We start from the raw sequence: 26,909 nt of genomic DNA, 5'->3' as shown, positions 1-26,909 counted from the left end.
GGTTAACTTGCAGATTGAGTCAGTGGTGAGGGAGGCAAATGTAACGTTGACATACAATTTGAGAGGATTTGAATATAAAAGCAAGGATACAATTCTGAAGCTTTATAAGGCATTGGTCAGAACGCAATTGGAGTATTGCAAACAGTTTTGGGCCACTTATCTAAGAATCGATGTGCTGGCATTGGAGAGGGCCCAGTGAAGGCTCATGAGAATGATCCTGGGAATGAAAGGGTTTGTGTATGAGGCTCTATTTAGAAAAATAGGAACGGGGTTCTCATTGAACCTTTTGAATATTGGTAGGCACAGATAGAATGGATGTGGAGATGTTCTCTATAGTGGGGGAGTCTAGGACCAGAGGGCACAGCCTCAGAATAGATGGGTGTCCATTTAGAACAGAGCTGAGGAGTAATTTCTTTAGCCAAAGGGTCATAAATCTGTGGATTTCATTGCCACAGACAAGTCATCAGGTATACTTAAAGTGGAGGTTAATAGGTTAGTTGGGGGATCAAAGGTTACAGATGAAAGTAGAATGGGGTTGAGAGGGATGATAAATCAGCCATGATGGAATGGTGAAGCAGATTCGATGGGCTGAATGGTCTAATTCAGCTCCTGTGTCTTATGGTTTTGTTATTTTCACATAACACTAGTGTCAATGCTGTAAATGTACCAAGTTCCTAAAGAAAACAGAATATAATTTTGTTTCTACTGGCTTAAGGAGATTGAGATTCATATTATTCATAGTAGACCACATACTAAAATGACCTTGTCAAGGAACAATAGTGGTACCTTCTTTGTTTCATGACTTTATAGTACAACACACAAAATGCTGGAAGAATTCAGCAGGTCAGGAAGCACCTGTGCAAAGGAATATAGAGTTAATGATTCGGGCCGAGACCCTTTGTCAGGTCTGGTATTCTAACTGGCTGCATCGCTGTCTGGTATGGAGGGGAGGCACTGCATAGGACTGAAGTAAGCTGCAGAAAGCTATGCTTTGCAAATCTTCTTTAAACTTACCCCCTCTCCACCAGCCCCCCCCGCCTTCCCTTTGGTATTTGACATTCCCAACATGGAAGAAAACATCCATGCCTCTCAGTTTTATATATTTCTGACGGTTCACCCTCCAGCCACAAGTGTGTGGGTAAGCATAGCCAATTCTAGAAACATAGAATACCTACAGCACAATACAGTCCCTTCAGCCCACAAAGTTGTGCCGAACATGTCCCATCCTTAGAAATTACTAGGCTTACCTATAGCCCTCCATTTTACTATGCTCCATGTCCCTATCCAAAAGTCTCTTAAAAGACCCTATCGTATCCGCCTCCACACCATTGCCGGCAGCCTATTCCACGTACTCACCACTCTTTGAGTAAAAAAACCTACCCGACATCTCCTCTGTACCTACTCCCCAGCACCTTAAACCTGTATCCTCTTGTGCTAGCCATTTCAGCCCTGGGGAAAAGTCTCTGACTATCTACAAGATCAATGCCTCTCATTATCTTGTATACCTCTATCAGGTCACTTCTCATCCTCCGTCACTCCAAGGAGAAAAGGCCAAGTTCACTCAACCTATTCTCATAAGGCATGCTCCCCAATCCAGGCAACATACTTGTAAATCTCCTCTGCACCCTTTCTATGGTTTCCACATCCTTCCAGTAGTGAGGCAACCAGAAGTGAGCACAGTAGTCCAAGTAGACCAGGGTCCTATACAGCTGCAACATTACCTCTCGGCTCTTAAACTCAATCCCATGATTGATGAAGGCCAATGCACCATATGACTTCTTAACCACAGAGTCAACCTGCATAGCAGCTATGAGTGCCCTATAGACTTAGACCCCAAGATCCCTCTGATCCTCCACACTGCCAAGAGTCTTACCATTAATACTATATTCTGCCATCATAGTTGACCTACCAAAATGAACCACCTCAAACTTAGCTGGGTTGAACTCCATCTGCTACTTCTCAGCCCAGTTTTGCATCCTATCAATGTCCCGCTGTAACCTCTGACAGCCCTCCACACTACCCACAACACCCCCAACCTTTGTGTCATGAGCAAATTTACTAACCCATCCCTCCACTTCCTCATCCAGGTCATTTATAAAAATCATAAAGAGTAAGGGTCCCAGAACAGATCCCTGAGGCACGCCACTGGTCATCGGCCTCCATGCAGAATATGATCCGTCTACAACCACTCTTTGCCTTCTGTGGGCAAGCCAGTTCTAGATCCACAAAGCAATGTCCCCTTGGATCCCACGCCTCCTTATTTTCTGTTGTTGGCCAAATCACCAGGTGGTGAGAAAACAAAGTAAATGCTATAGGCCGAGATCCTTCAGCAGGTCCTGATGAAGGGTCTCGATCTTAGAAACGTCCACTATTTATTCCTCTCCATTGATGCTGCCTGACCTGCTGAGCTCCCCCAGGCACTTTGTGTTAATCTGGATTTCCAGCATCTGCAGAATCACTTGAGTGTATTACCTGTCCTCTGTAGTTGGTGGGAACACCCCCCATATTGTAATGCACTGTAGGCAAAACTGGAATTGGCTCTTTGGTGACATCCACACCAGCAAAAATCATGGCAGTTTCTGAAATGCCAGGCAGTCGCATTGCCAGCTGCTCCGGGGGCAGGTGGTGCAGCTGCAGGTAAACATGGTCTTTTTCAGGGCCACACCCTCTGTTAATAGAATTGAAAGAAAATGTCAATAATCATAGAAAACATCAGATAAATTATTACTTTCAATTCTTATATAGTCAAAAATATACAAGTCAAAAAATGAAAATTAAACTATTCCTATCAAAATATTACATCAATCGACATTGCATCTGCCAGGTTCATATAAACAAGTCATGTTCTTTAGCATAAGAGATGGGATGTCATATTGAAGTTGTACAAAATCTGGGTTAGTCCTCATCTGTATCACTGTACAGTATTCAGGAAGGATATGTCAGAAAGAAAGAGATTCACCAGTTTGTTTCCTGCAATGGAGGGTTTTACCAATAAAGAGAGAGTGAGTGGATAAGCTGGTTTACCCTCTCTTAAATGTGTGAGGCTACAGATGATCTTATAGAGATTTACAAATTTATGAGGGGCAAAGATGGGACAGTCTCAATCTTTTTCAAGGGCAGGGGAACTGGACTGGTCTAAGAACACTGAGGCTGTCTACAAGAAGGGTCAGAGCCGTCTCTATTTCCTGAGGAGACTGAGGTCCTTTAACATCTGCCGGACAATGCTGAGGATGTTCTACGAGTCTGTGGTGGCCAGTGCCATCATGTTTGCTGTTGTGTGCTGGGGCAGCAGGCTGAGGGTAGCAGACATTAACAGAATCAACAAACTCATTCATAAGGCCAGTGATGTTGTGGGGATGGAACTGAACTCTCTGACGGTGGTGTCTGAAAAGATGATGCTGTTTAAGTTGCATGCCATCTTGGACAATGTCTCCCATCCACTACATAATGTACTGGGTGGGCACAGGAGTACATTCAGCCAGAGACTCATTCCACCGAGATGCAACACAGAGCGTCATAGGAAGTCATTCCTGCCTGTGGCCATCAAACTTTACAACTCCTCCCTTGGAGGGTCAGACACCCTGAGCCAACAGGCTGGTCCTGGACTTATTTCATAATTTACTGGCATAATTTACATATTATTATTTAACTATTTATGGTTTTATTACTATTTATTATTTATGGTGCAACTGTAACGAAAACCAATTTCCCTCGGAATCAATAAAGTATGACTATGACTACTACCTAGGACCAGAGAACACCGGTTTAGGGTAAGTGGAGAAACTTAAAGGGGATCTGAAAGGTTAGTTTTTTTTCCACAATGTGGAGGGTGGTGAACATCTGAGAAGAGTTGCCAGAGGAGGCTGTACAGGCAGATACTATTATTGAGATACAGTGGGGAATAGGCCCTTTGAGCCATGTTGCTCAGCAACTCCCCAATTTAATCCTAGCCTAAACATGGGACCAAATTAACCTACTAACCGGTAGGTTTTTGGACAGTGAGAGGAAGCTGCAGCACACAAGTCATGGGGAGAATATACAAACTCCTTACAGAAAGCAGCAGGAATTGAACCCAGGTACTGTATACTATGTTCCTGGTACTGTAAAGCAGGGGTCCCCAACCTGTTTTGCACTGTGGACCGGTTCAATATTGACAATATTATTGCAGACCGGCCGATTGGGAGGGGGCGTTTGTTAATCACGACCGGAATATAGGTGATAAGTCAACTATAAGTCGCTCATAAGTGGCTAATACACTCAATTTCGTTTCTAAAAGGGTTTACCTAACAAATTTATTAAACGCACAGTGCATACTTTCCTCGCATGAATATAGTGATAATTATGTCACTTATAAGTCAATAACATCATAACATTTTAAGTAACGTTTGAATATTAAACACACAGCGCATATTTTCCCTCAAAAAACTCAACGGATTTGTCTTTAGGTGCAGGGTGCTTGGACTCGCAGTTTTGAGGGCTTTATTGCCTCATTAGACAGCTTGTCTCCACATATCACACACAGGGGGCTTGGAGCATGTGAGTCACCGGTCGCAATAAAGCCATATTTTATGTACGACTCATCGTATTTTCTGTTGAAGGAAGATTTCTTTTTTTTTGCAGTCTCGGCCTCAGCTGGCTCTGCATTATCATCATCGTTAGGCCTTTTATGTCCCCTACCACCTCTTCCAAAGAAACTCTCAAGCAACATTTGTTTTTTACTCAGAGTAGTTGTAGGTTAATGACCGACTGATGATCTCGCATGCGTTCAAGTTCAACAGTGGGCGTGACAGGGAATGAGGAAAGGTGCAGCTGACTCAATTCGTTTCCTCGCGGCCCGGTAGCACATGCTTTGCGGCCCGATGGTTGGGGACCACTGCTGTAAAGCGCTGTGCTAACCAGTACATTACCGTGTCACCCTATTAAAATGCTTAATAGGGATGGGGAGACTAAAACTAAACAATAGGATTAAGGTGAGAGGAGAAAGGTTTAATAGAAACCCTAGCAACAGGTTAGTCATGAACTTCCAGTAAGATGGTGGTGCGCTCGACTGTAGCAGCTTCTATGGGAACCAAAGTTGTTACTGAGCCTTTTAAATGTATTTTTTGATCATTGCAAGACCTTGCTGGACATTAAGAACTTTAAGTATTGAAAGTCTACCCCATCAGTGAGTTGCTGATTGTGGAGAAACTGAAGGAGCTGGACCTAGTGCGGATCATGGTGCTGCCTGCGTCAGAGATATCAATGTGTGAGGGAGGTGCGTAGTTCAACAGTGAGTGATCATTCTAGTCACTTTTCTTGAGATCACAAGACTCTGTTGGACGTTGTTAATGTGGAATCCTGCAAGTCCGATTAACTAAGTTATTGGTGGACAGACGGCGGGGGAGTTGCATCGCCTCGGTCTTAGCGAGGACTAGGCCTCAAGCTGTAGTGCCAGGACTGTTGTGCTCCACCGGGGGCAGTGTGGTGTGGCGCAATGTCCAAGCTGGAGTCGGTACTACCCCCCCGGTGTTCACTCTTCAGAAGACAATCTATAGTGTGTTCCACTGCAGTTCTCTACAACATCCACTGACCTGACTCAAGATCTTGGAGTGAGTGTGTCAGTGCGTGAGTGAGCGTGTGCGTGTCTGTGCTATCTTATATGTGCTATATGTTCTCTGTACTGTGTGTGACTGTTGGAACTGAATTAGCACCTTGGCTCTAGAGTTTGGTTGTATTCTTGAGTATTTATGTATAGTTGAATGACAATTAAACTTGAACTTCGAAAAAGGACGTGGGTATATGGAATGTACCCAGTTGGACAAGTACTTGTATAGGATATGGACCTAATATGGGCACATCTGACTAACGTAGATGGGTATCACAGTCGATGTGTACGAAGTGGGCAGTAAGTCCTGTTTTTGTGCTCATGTTTCTATATCAAAAATTCATCTCATTGTTCAGTACAACAGTAAGGAATAAATCTGTCACCGTTTTAAAAGCCTGCCAGCCATGATCTGAGTGATCAGCTCAACAAATGTGCTATTCAAAGTTCACAGTAAATTTATTATCAGAGTACATACATGTCACTATATATGGAACAACGATTCATTTTCTTGCAGGCTTTCACAGTAAAACCAAGAAACACAATAGAATCAATGAAAAAATGCACACAAATATTGACAAACAACTAATGTACAAAAGACAACAAATTGCGCAAATACAAAAAATAAAACAAAATAATAATCATCAATAAATAAATATTGAGAATATGAATTGTAGAGTCCACGAAAGTGAGTCTGTAGGTTGGGGAATCAGTTCAGCGTTTTCGTGAGAGAAGTTATCGATGATGGTTCAGGAGCCTGATGGTCGATGGCTGTTCCTGAACTTGGTGGCGTGGGACCCAAAGCTCCATGACCCGTAATCCATCCCAGTCCATAAATAGCCAACTCAATAGCAACTTTTCTGTCTGAGCTTAGGAATACTGCTCTTTTTCTAAACATTAAAATTAATCAAAATCTATAACCATTTCTTTCGCTTTTGGCACAGAATTCCAGCTAACCTCTGCCCTCTTGTGGGTGATCAAAAACCAGCAGTTTAAAACCATTCACTCCAGCCCTGCCCTTGTGAAAACAAGGGAAGTAGGATTAAATTAAATGCACTACATACGGGAGATTCCTTTCTCTCCAGCCCTTTTCCTACCCAGCTGGCTCCACCTATCACCTTCTAGATGTCCTCTTCTCCCCCCCGCCCCACCTTTTTCTTCTGGCACCTTCCCCATTTCTTCTCAGTTCTGAAGAAGGGTCTCGGCCCAAAACGTCAACCAATTGTTCATTTCCATAGAAGCCGCCTGACCTGCTGAGTTCCTCCAGCATTTAGCGTGTGTTACATAGATGTCCCAGAATTCAAACAAATCTGTGAGCCAAGTCAGCTATTTCCCTTAAAGGAATTCTAGAGTTATTGCCTGGCTATTTTTGCAAACTCTAAGAGTCAGAAGCTGATGGAAGAGCAGAGACAAGGTTGGTGGTTGAAAGATAAAATACAATTTTCAATTGCACATAAAGAATTCATAAGGCTAAAGATGAAAATCTTACCGTCCTTCACGAATTTCAATCGTCATGGATCGTGAAACAACATCCCTTGAAGCCAGATCCTTTGCAACGGGAGCATAACGTTCCATAAATCTCTCCCCCTCACCGTTAATGAGAATTCCACCTTCGCCACGACATCCTTCAGTAATCAGACAGCCAGCACCATAGATTCCTGGATTAGAGTGGGAGGAAGTTGGGTAAATGGCCATGCAGGAGGTAAAGAAAGATGGTTTGCAGGCATATCTAAATCTGACATTGCATAGTACAAGTTGAAAATTTAAACATCTGCTTCTAAACCTTCAAGTATCCCTTTAAAACCCTTTAGATATCCCTCTAAATCTTTCCTATCCACGTACCTGTTTGAATGACTTTTAAACATAATTGTACCTGCCTGTACCACCTCCTCTGCCAGCTCATTTCATATACCCACCATTCCCATAAGACCATAAGATTTAGGAGCAGAAGTAGGCCATTCAGCCCATTGAGTCTGCTCCACCATTCAATCATGGGCTGATCCAATTCTTCCAGTCATCCCCACTCCCTTGCCTTCACCCCATACCCTTTGATGCCCTGGCTAATCAAGAACCAATCTATCTCTGCCTTAAATACACCCAATGACTTGGCCTCCACAGCCACTTGTGGCAACAAATTCCACAGATTTCACTTTGTGAGAAATCTGTCCTTTGACTCTCTTAAACATTTCTCCTCTCAACTTGAAGCTATAATTTATTTTTAGTTCTCCATCCCTGGGGAAATGACTGTGAGCATATATGTTATCCTTGTTATTTTATAAAGGTGACCTTCAGCTTCTGTCACTCCAGAGAAAACAGCCCCAACCTATCAAATCTCTCCGCATACACTCCTGCACCCTCTCGAGCTTAATCACGTCTTTCCAAAAGCCCGGTATGAAATTATTTCCTCTCTAATGTCAAGACAATGAGATTGTGGTGCTATTCCAGTCTGTGCAATACAGATATTTACAATGCATGCAGTGCAGCTTAATTAAATAAAAATTCCTATATTTACATGTAACAAGCGACTTTGATAGTCCCCAACACTCAAAGGCCATTGGCAAGCCGGGGTGTAGCATTACTCAGCTGCACAGCAGCCCTCGGGAAGAAGCTGTTTTTCAGTCTTACTGTCTTGACTAAGATGATTCTGCATTTCCTGCCAGACGGCAGGAGATTGAACAGACAGCGTCTGGGATGGGATGGGTCTTTAATGATGTTACAAGCATGCTGTAGGTACTGAGAGTCGGAACTTGTCTCCAGGTCCAGTAGTTGGTTCCCAGTGATGTGCTGAGCCAACCCAATCACCCTTGGAGTGCTTTGTGATCTGCCTTGCTTAGCTAGTGTACCACACTGTCATTCTAAATGTCAGTATGCTCTCTATCACACATCGGTAAAAATTGACCAGCAGTTCTTGGGGCAGATTAGGTCTCCTTAAGTGTCTCAGGTAGTATAGTCACTGGTGTTTTCAGACCAAGAGAGCTGCTTGGTGATGTTCGTCCCCAAAAACTTGAAACGGGAGACTCTTTCCACTACCTCACCATTTATGAACAGTGGGATTTGCTTGGGACCTCTTGCCTTCCTGAAGTCATAAATCCTTAAAAACCTAATTCTTTGACCAAGATTTTATTTGCTTATCTAACTACATCCCTTACTTATTTGTTTCTGGAAATTTCTTCAGATATTTTAGTGGATCAAAGGTGATTTGTAAATACAAGCTGTCGTTGCTAATAAAAGATCCATCTTTAAGACATTCAGTAAGTATTAGTGAAAGCAAGATCTCTTATTTTCCTGTAAACAGCCTCTTAAGTTGAGATAAAAATGGAAACAAGAGAAAATCTGCAGATGCTGGAAATCCGAGCAACACACACAAAATGCTGGAGGAAGTCAGCAGGCCAGGTAGCATCTAGGAAAAGAGTACAGTCGGGGTTTCAGCCCAAAATGCCAGCTGCTCTCTTTTCCTAGATGCTGCCTGGCCTGCTGAGTTCCTCCAGTAGTTTGTGTGTGTGTTGCCCTTGAAACAGAAGGTTGCTTTTTTGGTATAATAACGCATCTGTCCTATTGCTAGTGTTCTGCATTAGATTTGGAAAACAATTTTAATTATGTCCTTTCTGACTGATTAGGTCCTTATATTAGCTATTGAAATATGTTGAATTATTGTCTAGTTATGTCCAATCGAATACTGAAAGGTCTAGGTAGAGTAAATGCAGAGAGAATGTATTCCATAATGGAGGAGTCTAGGCCGAGGAGACGCAGCCTCAGAATAGGACATCCATTTACAATAGAAATGAGGAGGAATTTCTAGCTAGGAGGAAATAAAAGCAGAGGTCGATAGGATCTTGATTAGTCAGGGCATTAAAGGTCACAGGGAGAAGGCAGGAGAATGGTGTTGAGAGGGATAATAAATCAGCCATGATAGAATGGATGAGCAAATTCGATGGGCCAGATGGCCTAATTCTGATCTTGTTTTATGGTCTTGTGGACAGCTATGAGGAAAAACCTCATCATCAAAAGAAATAAACAGTTGTAATGATATATTCTACTATGACAGGGTTCTGTTCCTGAGAACCATCTGTCAGCCAAACTGTTCATAAGGCAGAAATGATAAAACCTGATTGAGGGGGAGGATCGTATAAACAGGTGATCAGGCATATATGGGAAGAGCAGCTGGTAAGTAGCCTCACTACCTTGGTAAGCGAGCCAGTACAGCACTCCTAGCTCTGCTTGGCTTGGCTTGGCTCAGCCTGAACATTATGGCACAGGAAAGAGAGACAGCATTACCACCCATTGTGAGATGCTTGATGCCCTACAGCTAGCAAATCCATAAGATCATATGACCATCAGATATAGGAGAATTAGGGCATTTGGCCCATCGAGTCTGCTCTGCCATTCCAACACGGCTGATCCATTTTCCCTCGCAGCCCCAATCTCTTGCCTTCTCTCTGTATCCTTCATGACTTGACTAATTAAGAATCTATCAACCCTGCCTTAAGTATACTCAATGGCCTGGCCTCCACAGCCGCATATGGCAATGAATTCCAGATTCACCACTCTTTGCCCAAAGAAATTCCTCAGCTCCATTGTAAATGGACGCCCCTCTATTCTGAGCTGGTCCTCTGGTCTTAGAACCCCCACAGAGAAAGCATCCTCTTGAAATCCACTCCATTGAGGCCTTACAACATTTGATAGGTTTCTTTGAGATTCCCCTCCGTTCTTCTGAATTCCAGTGAGTATGAGCCCACAGCTATCAAATGCTCCTCATATGATAAACCCTTCAATCCCAGAATCATTTCTTAGATAAGAGGCCCAAAACTGCTCACGATACTCCAAGTGAGGTCTCAGCAGTGTTTTAAAAAGCCTCAAAGTTACATCCTTGCTTTTATATTCTGGTCTTCTCAAAATGAATGCTAACATCGCATTTACTTCCCTCACCACCGACTCCAACTCAATCTGCAAATTATCCGTTACAGAATCTTGCACAAGGACTCCCAAGTCCCTTTGCACCCCAGATTTTTGAATTTTCTCTCTATATAGAAATTTGTGCTTTTATTTTTTTCTACCAAAGTGCATGACCATACACTTCCTGACACTATACTCCATCTGCCACTTCTTTGCCTATTCTCCTAAATTGTCCAAATCCTTCTGTTACCTCTCTGCTTCCTGTCAATCAAGTTTAACGTAAAAAGCTGTCCCAACACAGACATGTGTGGAACACCACTAGTCACCAGCAGCCGATAAGAAAAGGCTCCCTTTATTCACAGGCTTTGTCATCTGCCAGTCAGCCAATGCCATACATTTATCTTTCCTGTAATACCACGGGGTCTTTTAAGCAGTGTCACGTGTGGCATCTTGTCAAAGGCCTTCTGAAAATCCAAGTGCAACATCCACTTCTCCTTTGTCCATTGTGTTTGTAATTTCGTCAAAGAATTCCAACAGATTTGGCAGGCAAGATTTTCCCTTCAGGAAATCATGCTGACTACAGCCTATTTTATCATGTGCCTCCAAGTACCTGAAAGCACATCCTTAACAAGCGACTCCAACATCTTCCCAACCACACAGGTCAGACTAACTGGCCTATAATTTCCTTTCTTCTGCATCTCTTCCTTTTTGAAGAGTGGAGTGAATTTGCAATTTTCCATTCTAGAATCAATTGATTATTGAAAGGTCTTTACTGATGCCTCCACAATCTCTTCAGCCATCTCTTTCAAAACCCTGGTGCGTACACCACCTGGTTCAGGTGACTTATCTACCTTCAGACTTTTCAGTTTCCTGAGAACCTTCTCTCTAGTAATAGCAACTTGAAATAGTTCTGCACCCTGACACTGCTAGTGTCTTCCAAAGTGGACTGATGCAAAATACTTTGGGTATCCTCTTTAATATTATTGGCTGGCTTACCTTTGTATTTCATCTTTTCCTTCTTTATGACTTTTTTTTAGTTGCCTTCTGTTGGTTTTTAACACCTTCCCAATCCTCTAACTTCCCACTAATTTTTGCTCTATTGTATGCTCTCTCTTTGGGTTTTATGTTGGCATTAACTTCTCTTGTTAGCTAAGACTGTCACATCTTGCCTTTAGAATACCTCTTCCTCTTTAGGATGTATACATCCTACACCTTCTGAATTGCTTTCAGAAATTCTTGCCATTCCTGCTCTGCTGTCATCCCTGCCAGTGTTCTTTTCCAATCAATTCTGGTCAGCTCCTTTCTCATGCTTCAGTAATTCTCTTTAGTCCACTGTAAAACTGGTACTTCTCAAATTTCAGGGTGAATTCTATCATATTATCACCAGCCCCTACAGGTTCCTTTACCTTAAACTTTCTAATCAATTCTGGTTCATTGCACAGCACCCAATCTAGAATAGCTGATGCCTAGTAGGCTAAAACTATGAGCTGCTCTAAAAAGCCTTGTAGGCATTCTACAGATTTCTCCTCTTGGGATCCAGCACCAACCTGATTTTCCCAATGGATCTGTATATTGAAATCCTCCATGACTCTGTAAAATTGCCTTTTTGGCATGCATTTTTATCTTCCCTTGTAATTTGTAGACAACATCTTTATCACTGTTTGGAGGTCTGTATCTAACTCCCATCAGGTTTTTTTTTTAAAACCCTTGCAGTTTCTTAGCTCTACCCAGGATTCTATGTCACCTCTTTCTATGGATTTAATTTCATTTTCTACCAACAGAGCAGAGCCACCCCCTCAGCCTACCTTCTTGTCCTTTTGGTACAAAGTGTCCTCTTGAATGTTAAGTGATTCAGTGATGTCCACAATGTCATACAAACTAATCTGTAAATGTGCTACAAGTTCACAACCTTATCCATATACTGTGTACATTAAATTTAACACTTTCAGTCCAGTATTCATCAACCCTTTTTGACTTTGACCCCTCTTACACTGCAACCTCTATTACATTGGGTCATATTCTGCATGGAGGTCCGTCACCAGTGGAGTGCCTCAAGGATCTGTTCTGGAACCCTTACTCTTTGTGATTTTTATAAATGACCTGGATAAGGAAGTGGAGGGATGGGTTAGTAAGCTTGCTGATGACACAAAGGTTGGAGGTGTTGTGCGTAGTGTGGAGGGCTGTCAGAGGTCACAGCAGGACATTGACAGGATGTAAAGCTGGGCTGAGAAGTGGCAGATGGAGTTCAACCCAGATAAGTGTGAAGTGGTTCATTTTGCTAGGTCAAATATGATGGCAGAATATAGTAATAATGGTAAGACTCTTGGCAGTGTGGACGATCAGAGAGATCTTGTGGTCCGAATCCATAGGACGCTCAAAGCGGCTGCGCAGGTTGACTCTGTGGTTAAGAAGGCGTATGGTGTATTGGCCTTTATCAATCGTGGAATTGAATTTAAGAGCCAAAAGGTAATGTTGCAGCTATATAGGACCCTGGTCAGACCACACTTGGAGTACTGTGCTCAGTTCTGGTCGCCTCACTAAAGGAAGGATGTGGAAACCATAAAAAGGGTGCAAAGGAGATTTACAAGGATGTTGCCTGGATTGGGAAGCATGCCTTATGAGAATAGGTTGAGTGAACTCGGCTTTTTCTCTTTGGAGCGATGGAGGATGAGAGGTGACCTGATAGAGGTGTATAAGATGATGAGAGGCATTGATCGTGTGGGTAGTCAGAGGCTTTTTCCCAGGGCTGAAATGGTTGCCACAAAAGGACACAGGTTTAAGGTGCTGGGGAGTAGGTACAGAGGAGATGTCAAGGGTAAGTTTTTTACTCAAAGAGTGGTGAGTGCGTGGAATGGGCTGCCGGCAACGGTGGTGGAGGCGGATACGATAGGGTCTTTTAAGAGACTTTTGGATAGGTACATGGAGCTTAGTAAAATAGAGGGCTATAGGTAAGCCTAGTAATTTCTAAGGTAGGGACATGTTCAGCACAACTTTGTGGGCCCAAGGGTCTGTATTGTGCTGTAGGTTTTCTATGTTCTAATTCATCCCATTGACTGGAACTTTGCCCTATCATCAGCCTCTCCTTGCTAGCAGTGTCACTACACATTGCCTCTGTTTGTAAGCCGTCATCTCATCCTCAGCCCCATCACTCCTGTTCCCATTACCATCAACACACTAAGTCTTCCAAGCATTTGTTCACGGGAGCGGGACATTGAGAAGTCAGTAGTTTGTAAGCTGGGACACATGTGGGAGCAATCCACATACCTGTGGGATGAAACTGGACAAACTCTAAGTCCTGGTTTGACAATCCAGCCCGTGTGACCATGGCACATCCATCACCAGTGCTCGTATGTGCTGAAGTGCAGCTGAAGTAAGTCCTTCCATACCCACTGCAAGGTAAAAATATTTTCTTCACTGCTTAACATCTACATAAAAGGAACTCAGCCATGTTATCTACAAATACCTTTTCTAACATTATTCAAATGAAATGCAGATCTTTGACTTATTAGTTTATAAGTCTTTATAAACTAAATACATGAACATCTTCTATGGAATATCAGGGCATTGCTTGCTTCTCCCATTGCCAACTTTGCTGGCTTGAAATGTATTTTTGACCATTAAAGTGCACAACAGATCTAGAGTTTAGCCAATAACAACAGCGAGTGGATTGCTCAGTGCTATCAAATCAATATACAGCCTAAAATGTCAGGAAGAACACTGCTGGAACCAAGAATAGAGGAATTCTTAACAGCAGCTAGGCAGTTACAAACCATGTTAAAGAGGTACTTCCAAGATTTTCTCAAACATGACCACCTTCCCTCACCCCACTTCACAGTGAATTATCTACATTCATTCAGCATCCATTTTGAAAGATGATTAAAAACCATGTATCTATAATACCATAAAACATTGGGGCACAGTTCGGCCATCATAATTGATTTATTATCCTTTCAACACTATTCTCCTGCCTTCTCCCTGTTACCTATGATGCCCTGACTGATCAAGAACCTTTAATTTGCTTTAAGTATATCCAAAGACTTGGCAAAAAATTCCACAGAGTCACTATCCTCTGGCTAAAAAAATTCCTACTCATCTCTACTCTAAAGGGACATCTTTGTATTCTGTGCCCTCTGGTCCTGAAACTCCCCTACTCTTGGAAACATCCTCTGCATGTCTACTCTCTCTAGGCTTTTCAATATTCGACAGGTTCCAGTGAGATCTCCCCCTCATTCTTCTAACCTTCGGCGAATACAGGCTCAGAGCCATCAAACCCTCCTCATAAGTTAACCCTTTTATTTCCAGGATCATTATCAAGAACCTCAAGACGCTCTCCAATGCCAGCACACCCTTTCTTAGATAAGTGACCCACAACTGCTCATGCTGAGTGCAAATTTTCAGTGGAATATCAGGAAAGAAATTTATCTGGGGCTGTGCATTGCTAGTGAATTGCTCTCTTTATCCAAAACAGCCAAAACTGCTGCTCAAGTCTAAACATATGACAGAAAATATCTTTGCATAAATCCATAAAACTAAGTGAAAAGGCACACTTCAGGAGATCTGGGACAACATAATTGTGACCACTTTCAAGAGAAGTGTGTAATTTTTGTTGCATCTGGTGATACTGATGCAGAAGATTTATAGAGCAATAAGCTGTAAAACTCGGAGAATGCAGCCATTTTATTAAGTGTTACACAAAGAATGAAAGTAAAGGAAGTTGTGGTCCTTTCATATTTCATACTAGACCTAAAAGTATATTCAATTGAAAAGATATGACCTGCAAAACAGTCAGATTCAAGGTACGTGACACCTGCTGCAGAAAACCAAGAAGCTTCCGGAAAATACAGAATCAGTAAACTACAATTACTAGAAAACTTACTGAACATTTACATATTTATACTGTATAGACTATAAGACATAGGGAGCAGAATTAGGCCATTTGGCACATTGCATCTGTTCCGTCATTCCATCATGGCTGATGTATTATCCCTGTCAAACCCATTCTCCTCCCTTCTCCCCGTAACTATTGACACCCTGATTAATCAAGAAACTAACAAACTCTCCTTAAATATACCCAATAAGTTGGCTTCCACAGCCATTTGTTGCAATAAATTCCAGATTCATAGCCCTCTGGCTAAAAGAAATTCCTCCTCATCTCTGTTCTTAAATGGATGTCCCTCCATTCTGAAGCTGTCTCCTCTGGAGCTAGACTGCCCCACTACAGGAAACACCGTCTCCACATCCACTTTACCTAGGCCTTTCAATATTCGATAGGTTTCAATGGGATTCTCCCTCATTCTTCTCAACTCCAGTGAATACAGGCCCAGAGCCATCAACTGCCCCTCATATGTTAACCCTTTCATTCCTGGGATCATTCCCATCAACCTCCTCTGGACCCTCTCCAATGCCAGCACATTTCTTTCCTAGATACAAGGACCCAAAACTGCTCACAATATTCCATGTGTGGTCTGACCAACCCCTTAAAAAGCCTTAGCATCACATTCACTAAATGCTAGTTGAACACAGCAGACCAGGCAGCAACTTCAGTCCTGATGAAGGGTCTCGGCCTGAAACGTCGACTGTACTTCTTCCTATAGATGCTGCCTGGCCTGCTGTGTTCAACCAGCATATTGTGTGTGTTGTCTGTATTTCCAGCATCTGCAGATTTCCTCGTCTCAGCATCACATTGTTGCTTTTATATTCTAGTCCTCTCGAAATGAATGTTAACATTGCATTAACCTTACCACCAACTCATCCTGCAGGTGGTCATATGAAACTTATGAGTATGGGAAAGTTAAGCTACAAGAAACAAGGTAAGAAAAATAACCATTTTAGACCCTAATTCAACATTACCAACCATGTAACAACTTAGGAAAGGCACTACACCCGGAGTCGCAATACAGATTCATCCACCAGGAGTTCCAAGAGTAATTCCGTAAGACTATAAGGTACAGGAGTAGAATTATGCCATTCGGCCCCTCTCAAAGTTGTGTGTCCTCAGAAGTGTATTACCATGCCATGCTGACACACAAATGCAAGATCCTAACCAGCAGGCAAGGTTGTGTTACTGCATGAACCATCCTTGCTCCAATACTGCACCTCACCTCCAGCAAGCCCTCTGAAAGAGTGGGATTAAATCTAAATGGCAATTTCCATTAAGGAATCAGTATCACCCCAACTTCGATCATCAAATTATAATATGCAGATAACACTTGTGTGTCTAAACAGCTGGAGACCAGCCATGAGATCAATTAATTGTAGATTTCTTTACTGAATCTCAGAAAGGAGCCTTTCTATCAATCACGAGGAATTCTGCAGATGCTGGAAATTCAAGCAACACACATCAAAGTTGCTGGTGAACGCAGCAGGCCAGGCAGCATCTCTAGGAAGAGGTGCAGTCAACGTTTCGGGCCGAGACCCTTCATCAATACTAACTGAAAGAAGAGCTAGTAAGAGATTTGAAAGTGGGAGGGGGAGGGAGAGATCCATTTCCCACATTAGCCAACGAAACAGATATCATTGTCCATTTCTGTGAAACCACCTCTCAGAAAGAGCACAACGTTACCGATAGGATCTTAAATACTTATTTCATTTAGTTAATTAACATTTCCCCTAAGTATGCCTACATGGGATTCCAACAATTAGAAGTATTTTCCAAATATATTACTGTGCACCATATAGATATAGGCTTACAGGTATAGGCTTACGAAAGGTTCAAGAAACTAGGTACTGATAGAGTTCTAGAAAATTACAAGGATGCCAGGAATGAGCAAATGAAATTAGAAGAGCCAGAAGGGACCATGAGAAGGTCTTGGCGAGCAGGATTAAGGAAAACCCCAAGGCATTCTTCAAGTATGTGAAGAACAAGAGGATGAGCCGCGTGAGAATAGGACCAAACAGGTGCCATAGCGGAAACTTGTGCATGGAGCCGGAGGAGGTAGCGGAGTTAATAATGAATACTTTACTTCAGTATTCACCAAGGGAAAGGATGTTGGCAATTGTGGGGATGACGTACAGTGGACTGAAACGCTTGAGCATGTAGACATTAAGAAAGAGGATGTGCTGGAGCTTTAGAAAACTTCAAGTTAGATAAGTCGCTGGGACCAGACAAGATGTACCCCAGGCTTCTGTGGAGATTGCTGAGTCTTTGTTGATGATCTTTGCATCATCAATAGGGATGGCGGAAGTACCGGAGAAATGGAGGGTTGTAAATGTTCGCACGAGGAAATCTGCAGATGCTGGAATTTCAAGCAACACACACAAAAATTGCTGGTGAACGCAGCAGGCCAGGCAGCATCCATAAGAAGAGGTGCAGTTGATGTTTCGGGCTAAGACCCTTCGTCAGGACCAACTGAAAGAAGAGATAGTAAGAGATTTGAAAGTGGGAGGGGGAGGGGGAGATCCAAAATGATAGGAGAAGACAGGAGGGGGAGGGATGGCGCCAAGAGCTGGACAGGTGATTGGCAAAAGGGATATGAGAGGATCATGGGATGGGAGGCCTAGAGAGAAAGAAAGGGGGAGGGGGAAGCCCAGAGGATGGGCAAGGAGTATAGTGAGAGGGACAGAGGGAGAAAAAGGAGAGAGAGAGAGAAAATATATAATAAATAAATAAATAATGGATGGGGTACGAAGGGGAGGTCTGGGGCCCCCCCCCCCCCCCACAATCCCTTCCCACCCGATCTCCCTCCTGGCACTTATCCTTGTAAGCGGAACAAGTGCTACACATGCCCTTACACTTCCTCCCTCATCACCATTCAGGGCCCCAGACAGCCCTTCCAGGTGAGGTGACACTTCACCTGTGAGTCGGCTGGGGTGATATACTGCATCCGGTGCTCCCGATGTGGCCTTCTGTATATATTGGCGTGACCTGACGCAGGCTGGGAGACCGTTTTGCTGAACACCTATGCTCTGTCCACCAGAGAAAGCAGGATCTCCCAGTGGCCACACATTTTAGCTCTCCTCTACAATCACTCTGAGCACCAGTGCCCCACAAGGCTGTGTACTCAGCCCCCTGCTGTACTCACTGTACACCCATGATTGTGTAGCCAAGTTTCCATCAAACTCAATATATAAAGTTTGCTGATGACACAACAATTGTAGGCCGTATCTCGGGTAATGATGAGTTTGAGCACAGAGAGGAAATTAAGAACTTGGTGGCATGGTGCGAAGACAATAACCTATCTCTCAACATCAGCAAGACGAAGGAATTGGTTGTTGATTTCAGAAGGAGTAGCCGACCGCACGACCCAATTTACATCAGTGGTGCGCAAGTGGAACAGGTCAAAAGCTTTAAGTTCCTCGATATCACAAATGACCTGACTTGGTCCAACCAGGCAGAGTTCACTGCCAAGAAGGCCCACCAGTGCATTTACTTCCTGAGAAAGCTAAAGAAATTTGGCCTGTCCCCTAAAACCCTCACTAATTTTCATAGATGCACTGTAGAAAGCATTCTTCTAGGGTGCATCACAACCTGGTACGGAAGTTGTCCTGTCCAAGACCGAAAGAAGCTGCAGAAGATCGTGAACACAGCGCAGCACATCACACAAACCAATCTTCCGTCCGTGGACTCACTTTACACCGCACAGTGTAATCAAGGACACGACCCACCCAGCCAACACACTTTTCGTCCCTCTTCCCTCCGGGAGAAGGCTTAGGAGCTTGAAGAGTCATATGGCCAGATTTGGGAACAGCTTCTTTCCAACTGTGATAAGACTGCTGAACGGATCCTGACCCGGATCTGGGCCGTACCCTCCAAATATCCGGACCTGCCTCGGTTTTTTTGCACCACCTTACTTTACATTTTTCTATTTTCTATTTATGATTTATAATTTAAATGTTTAATATTTACTAATTTTAACTATTTTTAATATTTAATATTTGTAATCCAGGGAGTGGGAAGCGCAGAATCAAATATCGCTGTGGTGATTGCACGTTCTAGTACCAATTGTTTGGCGACAATAAAGTATAAAGTATAATTCCACATCCCATTACCATTTTGATATGTCTATCCACGGCCTCCTCTACTGTCAAGATGAAGCCACACTCAGGTTGGAGGAACAACACCTTATATTCCGTCTGGGTAGCCTCCAACCTGATGGCATGAACATTGACTTCTCTATCTTCCGTTGATGCCCCAGCTCCCCTTTGTACCCCATCTGTTATTTATTTATTATATATTTTCTCTCTCTCCTTTTTCTCCCTCTGTCCCTCTCACTATACTCCTTGCCCATCCTCTGGGCTTCCTCCCTCCCCCTTTTCTTTCTCCCTTGGCCTCCTGTCCCATGATCCTCTCATATCCCTTTTGCCAATCAGCTTTCCAGCTCAAAGCTCTATCCCTCCCCCTCCTGTCTTCTCCTATCATTTCGGATCTCCCCCTCCTCCACCCACTTTCAAATCTCTTACTATCCCTTCTTTCAGTTAGTCCTGATAAAGGGTCTCGGCCCGAAACATTGACTGTTCCTCTTCCAATAGATGCTGCCTGGCCTGCTGCGTTCACCAGCAATTTTTGTGTGGGTTGTAAATGTCGTTCCCTTGTTCAAGAAAGGAAGTAGACATAATGCAGGAAATTATAGACCAGTGAATCCTACTTCAGTGGTGGGCAAGTTGTTGCAGAAGATCCTGAGAATCAGGACTTATGAGCATTTGGAGAGACATAATCTGTTTAGGGATAGTCAGCCTGGCTTTGTCAAGTGCAGGTTGTGCCTTACGAGCCTGACTTTCTTTGAGGCTATAACAAAACACATTGATGGAAGTAGAGCAGTGGATGTACTATATATGGATTTCAGTAAGGCATTTGGTAAGGTTCCCCATACAAGGCTCCTTCAGAAAGTAAGGAGGCATGGGATTCAAGGAGACCTTGCGTTGTGGATCCAGAATTGGCCTGCCCACAGAAGACAAAGGGTAGTTGTGGATGGTTTGTATTCTGCATGTTGGACAGTGACCAGTGGTGCTCTGCAGGGATCTGTACTGGGACTCCTCCATTTTGTGATTTTTATAAATGATCTGGATGGGGGAGTAGAAGGTTGGTAAGTTTGCTAATGGCAGTGGTTGGGGGTGTTGTGGATAGTCTGGAGGGTTGTCAGAGGTTACAGTGAGAGATCGATAGGATGCAGAACTAGGCTGAGAAATGGCAGATGGAGTTCAACCCAGATAAGTATGAAGTGGTTCATCTTGGTAGGTCAAATTTAAAGACAGAATATAGTATTAATGGTAAGACTCTTGGTAGTGTGGAGGATCAGACAGAACTTGGGGACCGTGTCCATAGGACACTCAAAGCTGATGCGTGGGTTGACAGTGTTGTTAAGAAACTGTAAGGTGTGTTGGCATTCATCACCCATGGGATTAAGTTCAAGAGCTGTGAAGTAATATTACAGCTATACAAATCCTTGGTAAGACCCCACTTGGAGTAATGAGTTCAGTTCTGGCCACCTCATTACAGGAAGGATGTAGATACAATAGAAAAAGTGCAGAGGAGATTTACAAGGATGTTGTCTGGACTGGAGAGTGTGCCTTATGAGAATAGGTTGAGTGAACTTAGCCTTTTCTCCTTGGAGTGACAGAGGATGAGAGATGACCCGATAGAGGTGTATAAGATGATGAGAGGCATCAATCATGTGGATAGCCAGAGGCATTTTCCCAGGGCTGAAATGGCTAACATGAGGGGGCACAGTTTTAAGGTGTTTGAAAGTAGGTACAGAGCGGACGTCAGGGGCAAGTTTTTCCACACAGAGAGTGGTGGGTGCATGGAATGCAGAGCCAGCAATGGTTGTGGAGGCAGATACAATAGGGTCTTTTAAGAGACTCTACATGGATAGGTACATGGGCTATGCGGTTGGGTAATTCCAGGCAGTGTCTAGAGTTGATTACAGGTCCTTGGGCCCAAAATGTTGTACCAACCATGTAATGTGCTGTAGATTTCTATGTTCATACCTCATCCCTGGCACTCCTTAGCTGCCACCTGTCCCACACCCTTCCTGCAGCACTCCAGCCACACCATTCCCAACATCCTTTGCTCACGCCAGATTTACAAACTCGCTTTCTACTCCAAGTTGACAAATACAGAATTGTGCACGAATCTTAGGCACCCTTGCTATATATATTTGCCTCAGACTTTTGCACAGTACTGTAAATTGCATGAAGAATTAACACATACAGAGAAATAAAACTGAGCTCTTACCCGGTAGCAAGCACAGTGTTATTAGCTCTAAATCGGTGAATAGATCCATCTTCCATACACAGTGCAATAACTCCTCGACACTCTCCATTCTCCATCAGAAGATCCAAGGCAAAGTATTCAACAAAGTAACTGGTGTCATAACGTAATGACTGTGGAGGCACATGACAACAACTTCCATTATCTTACAGATAAAACACTGTTAAAGAATGCTTGTGCAGCAGGGGAAATGGTGAGGACCAACTCTTTTGCAAAACTCAGAACCTCACCCAATTATGCAAGCTTAACATGAACTAAACGTCTCCAATAGAACAAAATGATTTCATGTGGCAGCATCATTTAATTCCCCATCAGAATCAGGTTTATTGACACTGACATATGGCATGAAATTTCTTGTTTTGTGGGCAGCAAAACATAAATATAATACAGTAGCACACAAAAGGTTGGAGGAACTCAGTAGGACAGTTAGCATCTATGGATAGAAAAAAAGAATCTTTTCAGGCCAAGATCGTTTATGACGGGTAAGGGTCTCAGCCCCAAAATTCAACTCTTTATTCCACGCCATAGATGTTGTCTAACCTGCTGAAGCTCCTCTAACATTTTGTGTGTGTTACTCTGGGTTTCTAACGTCTACAGAATCTCGTGTGAATATAGTACAATACAGGACCTGACCTGCTTTCCTCATGATTGCATTAATATGTTGTGTCCAGGACAAATCCTCTGATATGCTGACACCAAGTTGTTCGCACCCTCCACTGATGACCACTCAATAAGGACCATTTATCTTTTGTTATACATTTTCAAAACAAATAGTTTCTAATGTGGGTGGCAGGGTGGAAATACATTTCCACCAAAAGAGGTGTGAGGTACTCCTTTCCTGCACTAGCAGGCAATTCACGCTTGGGCAAGAGGCAGCACCTGCTTAGCACCACCCCACCCACCTCCGATCAGGGTCACTTGAAGCCATGGGAGCAGGTGATGGATGATCGTACGATCAGCTGGTGTATATCATAAGTCCTGGTTATGCGACCACTGACACCAGGCAATCTCTATAGAGTATTGATAATGGCTGGGGTCACCCGCCTTGTAAAGCCACTGCCTAGAAGGTGGCAATGTCAAACTTCTTCCGTACAAAAATTTGCCAAGAACTATCATGAATACAAGCATGAAACGACACATCAAACAACAAATGAACCCACATCAAGCGACACAGCACATCATTACAAAATCAAGTTGTCAGACTTCATTTCTAATACTTGATGTTGTTATGAGCACTGGACTTAAACATCAAGCTCAGCTGCCATGTCCTCACTTACCACAAATCATCAACACAAGTCCATGAGACACAGGAGTAGGATTAGGCCATTTGGCCCATCGAGTCTGCTTGCCATTTCATTACTGCTGATTTCTTATCCCTTTCCACCCCGCTCTTCTATGCGCCCAGATTTGACAGTCCCATGCTTCTTTTCACTATTTCCGTTGGCTCACCCACTTCAAACATATTTCTCTCAGCTCTAAAGCCCCAGAACCTACTGCTTGCACTCTCTGCATTTCTCGTTCCAATCAGTCCATCGACAAAGTCCCCAGAACTTCTTTCCTGCAACATTATAACGCTTTAACTTTTCTCTTTGAAGATGCCCCTTAAAATCAACACCGTTAGAAAGTTTTCAGTCACCATTCGGGGGTGGCACAGTACAGTGGCAGTTTCTATAACGTTTTACAGTGCCAGCAATCCTAAGATTGGGGTTTAACTCCATTGCTGCCTACAAGGAATATGTAGGCTAAACACAGGTAGCAGGGTAGTATGGCGGTTAGCACGATGCGATTACAGCGGCAGTAACCTGGGTTCAATTCTGCCACTGCCTGAAAGAAGCTTGTATGTTCTCTTTGTTGGTTTCCTCCGGGTGCTCCAGTTTCCTCCCACATAACAAAGATGTATGGGTTAGGGATCGTGAATTGTGGGCATGCCACGTTGGTGCTAGAAGCATGGCAACACTGCCCCCCGGCACATCCTTCGACTGTGTTGGTCACTGCACAAATGAACATCTCAATGTGTCGACGTACATATGGCAAATTAAACTAATCTTTAATATGTCAAAATTGTGTCAAAATTTGTGTAATAAATTCCCTGTGAAAGTGCCTTGAAGCTTTATACCACATTAACAGCATTAGATAAACAGGCTGCAGGGAAGGAAACATTAAAATATGTTTGCCTCGGGTAAAAATATTAATTTTGGGACATCATGAGAGCAGTGACACTATTACAGCTCAGGGTGTTGAATTCTGACGCCACCTGTAATATGTCCTCCAGTGACCTCGTGGGTTTCCTCTGGCGATCTGGTTTCCTCCCGCAGTCCAAAGACGTGCCGGTTGACAAGTTGTAAATCGTAAATAGTAAATTGTAAATAGTCGTTGTTTAAAGATCTAATTATTTGCTTAATTAGAGATACAGTGTGGAGTAGGCCCTTCCAGCCCGTTGTACCACACTGACCCAGCAATCCCCGACAACTCTGATTTAACCCTCACCTAATCATGACCAATTAACCTACTAATCTCTTTCTTTGGATTGTGGGAGGAAACCAGAGCATCCGAAGCAACCCCAAGCATCCCATGGGGAGAACTTACAAACTCCTTACAGAGGACGCCAAGACTGAACTCCAAACTTCACCATCCCATGCAGTAATAGTGTTGCACTAATTTCTACCATGGCGCCCCACGCAGTCCTGTGTTTAGCCTCCGGTTGAATAAGTGGGTTGAGGGTACTATGGCTTGTTGGGCCAGAAGGGTCTGCTCCACATCGCGTCTCTAAATAAACCTTAGCTGACGAAAGAGGATGTAAACACAATATTTTAAACTTAAGATATCTCTCCATAAAGAGCGAAAGGCCCCTTGAATACTCCCAGCACTTTGTTTTAATGTCACCTTACCCTGCCATATAACGTGTGAAGCAAAGAGTGGCCCGTCCGGTCTGCAACACAACAGCAGCGATGTGCCTGCCCCCCTTTTCCATACTGCAGGCTCTGTCCACCAAATGCACGCTGGTAAATCTTGCCTGCCTCCGTTCTACTAAAAGGCATCCCATAGTTCTCAAGCTGGTGTGAAGATAAACGAAAATACAAATTACAATCTATATCAAAGTAATGATTTAGAAAAATCTCTAAGAACTAATGGTTTAGACTTCCCAAAAAAGTGGCTATAGAGATATTGGTTGCTTTTTTTTTAAATGGTCTTCTGAAACTCATTAGCTTCAAGATAGTCCAGCGTTCTGGAAAACTGCAAAAGCATCTCAAAATGAGAGGGGAAAAGCGAGGAACTATGACCACTTAGCTAGACAAGTTATAGAGTTAAAAGAGCACTACAGCACAGAAACAGGCCCTACGGCCCAGCTAGCTTGTCTATTCCCATCCACCTGCACCTGCACCAGAGCCCTCCACCTACCTATCCAAACCTCACTTAAATGTTGAAATCAAACCCGCATTCACCACAAGCATTGGCAGCTCCTTCCACACTCTCACCACCCTCTCAGTGAAGTTGTTCCCCCTGATGTTCCCCTTAAAAATTTCACCTTTCACCCTTAACCTATGACCCCCTAGTTCTAGTCTCACCAAACTTCAGTGGAAAAAGCCTGCTTGCATTTACTACTCATAATTTTACAGACCTCTAACAAATCTCCCCTCTTTCTCCAAGGCTCCATGGAATAAAGTCCTAAAGTATTCAACCTATTACTCAGGTTCTCAAGTCCCAGCAACATCCTTGTGAATTTTCTCTGTACTCTTTCAATTTGATTTTTTATTTATTGGGAAAATGCTGAAATCCATTGTTGATTTTGCACCATCAAAATGATTTTATGAAAGGAAAACAGTTTTTGACAAATTTGGTCAAGATATTTGAGAATATAATTTATCACGTGGACAATAAGGATGTAATACATGTTCATTTTCCAAACGCAAATGTTCCCAGTTCCCAAAGTGATTCTCTAGGACATAAACTGGCACAGGGATTTACAATGCGGTAAAGTTGGAAGTGCAAAGAATTAAGTTTTGTTTTGTGTGAATTACAATTGTACTGAAGTTCAATATCATTCTATCACCATGTAACATTCAACAAGCCAGCTCTATTGTATTGGTGTAATTCAAATCTGACATCTAATTAATGATGAGACATGATAAGTTCCATATCATAACGAGGGAGGATACATGCATCCCAGTTGCAAAGACAAGAATGAGGTGCCATTTGTTGCACGTTAAGCTGCTGCATTACTGAATCCACTGACTTTTAAATGCATTTCCAGCTTTTAAGATGGGAGACAAATCAGCTTACCTCAATGACAGCGGCGGGTGCCTGCTCAGTCATGTAGTGGATGGCATCCTGGTCTCCTAACCAATCAGATCCTTTCACTGTGTCATAAAAGTGCCACCTCCAGTCATCAGTCTCCATGTTACCCAGAGCTGCATTTATTCCACCCTGCAACAAGATTCAGAATGTTTCCTCCAAATCCGCAGCAATTCATTTAAGTCTTTTTTTTTTGGCTATCTATCAGTTACTGAGGAAATCAAACTACTTCCCCATATTAAATACAAGAATCAAACTCTGCCAGATGAAGTGTATAATAAACCTGCTCTACATTGTCCCATTGGGGCATATGGGAGGTCCAGACAGGGATAACACTTATGGTGAAGGAACTTGTCATCTCCATTCCAGGGCAGCTCATTCACCTTTGGTCCCCACCGGACACTCAGTTCAGAATCAGAATCAGATTTACTAGCGCAGGCATACATTGTGAAATTTGTTGCTTTTACAGCAGCAGTACAATGCGATACATAGTTTAAAAAATAACAATGAACTATAGTGTATGTGTGTGTATATACACACACACACACACCTGCAGCTTCTTTCGATTGTGTGCAGAGTCTGTCCACTTCTCTACCAGAGGACTTTAGGTTCAGACCCAGGGAATAATTGTCAAACAGATTACTTAGAATTACATACTGTTTATTAGCAAGCTTGTGTCGCTCAATTGAACTACAGAGCCCCACTTATAGAGACCGGGAAAATCTGCAATCAAGTGAGCCCCAAGTACTGTTTGGGGCTGCTTGTTAAACATTCACTATCACATACATACTCAGATAGTGATACTCTGATCTCCCATCCACTTCATAATGTACTGGGTGGGCACAGGAGTACATTCAGCCAGAGACTCATTCCACTGAGATGCAACACAGAGCGTCATAGAAAGTCATTCCTGCCTGTGGCCATCAAACTTTA

At 43.1% G+C, this 26,909-nt stretch overlaps 1 protein-coding gene across 1 annotated transcript in view; it reads right to left on the bottom strand.

Moving 5' to 3' along the window:
• Positions 1-26,909, bottom strand: part of sdha (succinate dehydrogenase complex, subunit A, flavoprotein (Fp)) — a 61,144-nt gene that overhangs the window by 20,445 nt on the left and 13,790 nt on the right. The window contains exons 4-9 of the mRNA XM_063066867.1: positions 25,965-26,108; positions 24,572-24,736; positions 21,648-21,796; positions 13,739-13,863; positions 7,071-7,239; positions 2,473-2,668 (exon numbers count right to left, since the gene is read on the bottom strand). Of these exons, the coding sequence (XP_062922937.1) occupies positions 2,473-2,668; positions 7,071-7,239; positions 13,739-13,863; positions 21,648-21,796; positions 24,572-24,736; positions 25,965-26,108 (948 nt within the window). The remainder of the gene's footprint in view (positions 1-2,472; positions 2,669-7,070; positions 7,240-13,738; positions 13,864-21,647; positions 21,797-24,571; positions 24,737-25,964; positions 26,109-26,909) is intronic.

This window comes from Mobula hypostoma, chromosome 1 (genome assembly GCF_963921235.1).
Source record: "Mobula hypostoma chromosome 1, sMobHyp1.1, whole genome shotgun sequence".
NCBI lineage: Eukaryota > Metazoa > Chordata > Chondrichthyes > Myliobatiformes > Myliobatidae > Mobula > Mobula hypostoma.
The sequence above is the reverse complement of the archived record's forward strand: the minus strand, read 5'-3'. Positions and strand labels throughout refer to the sequence as shown.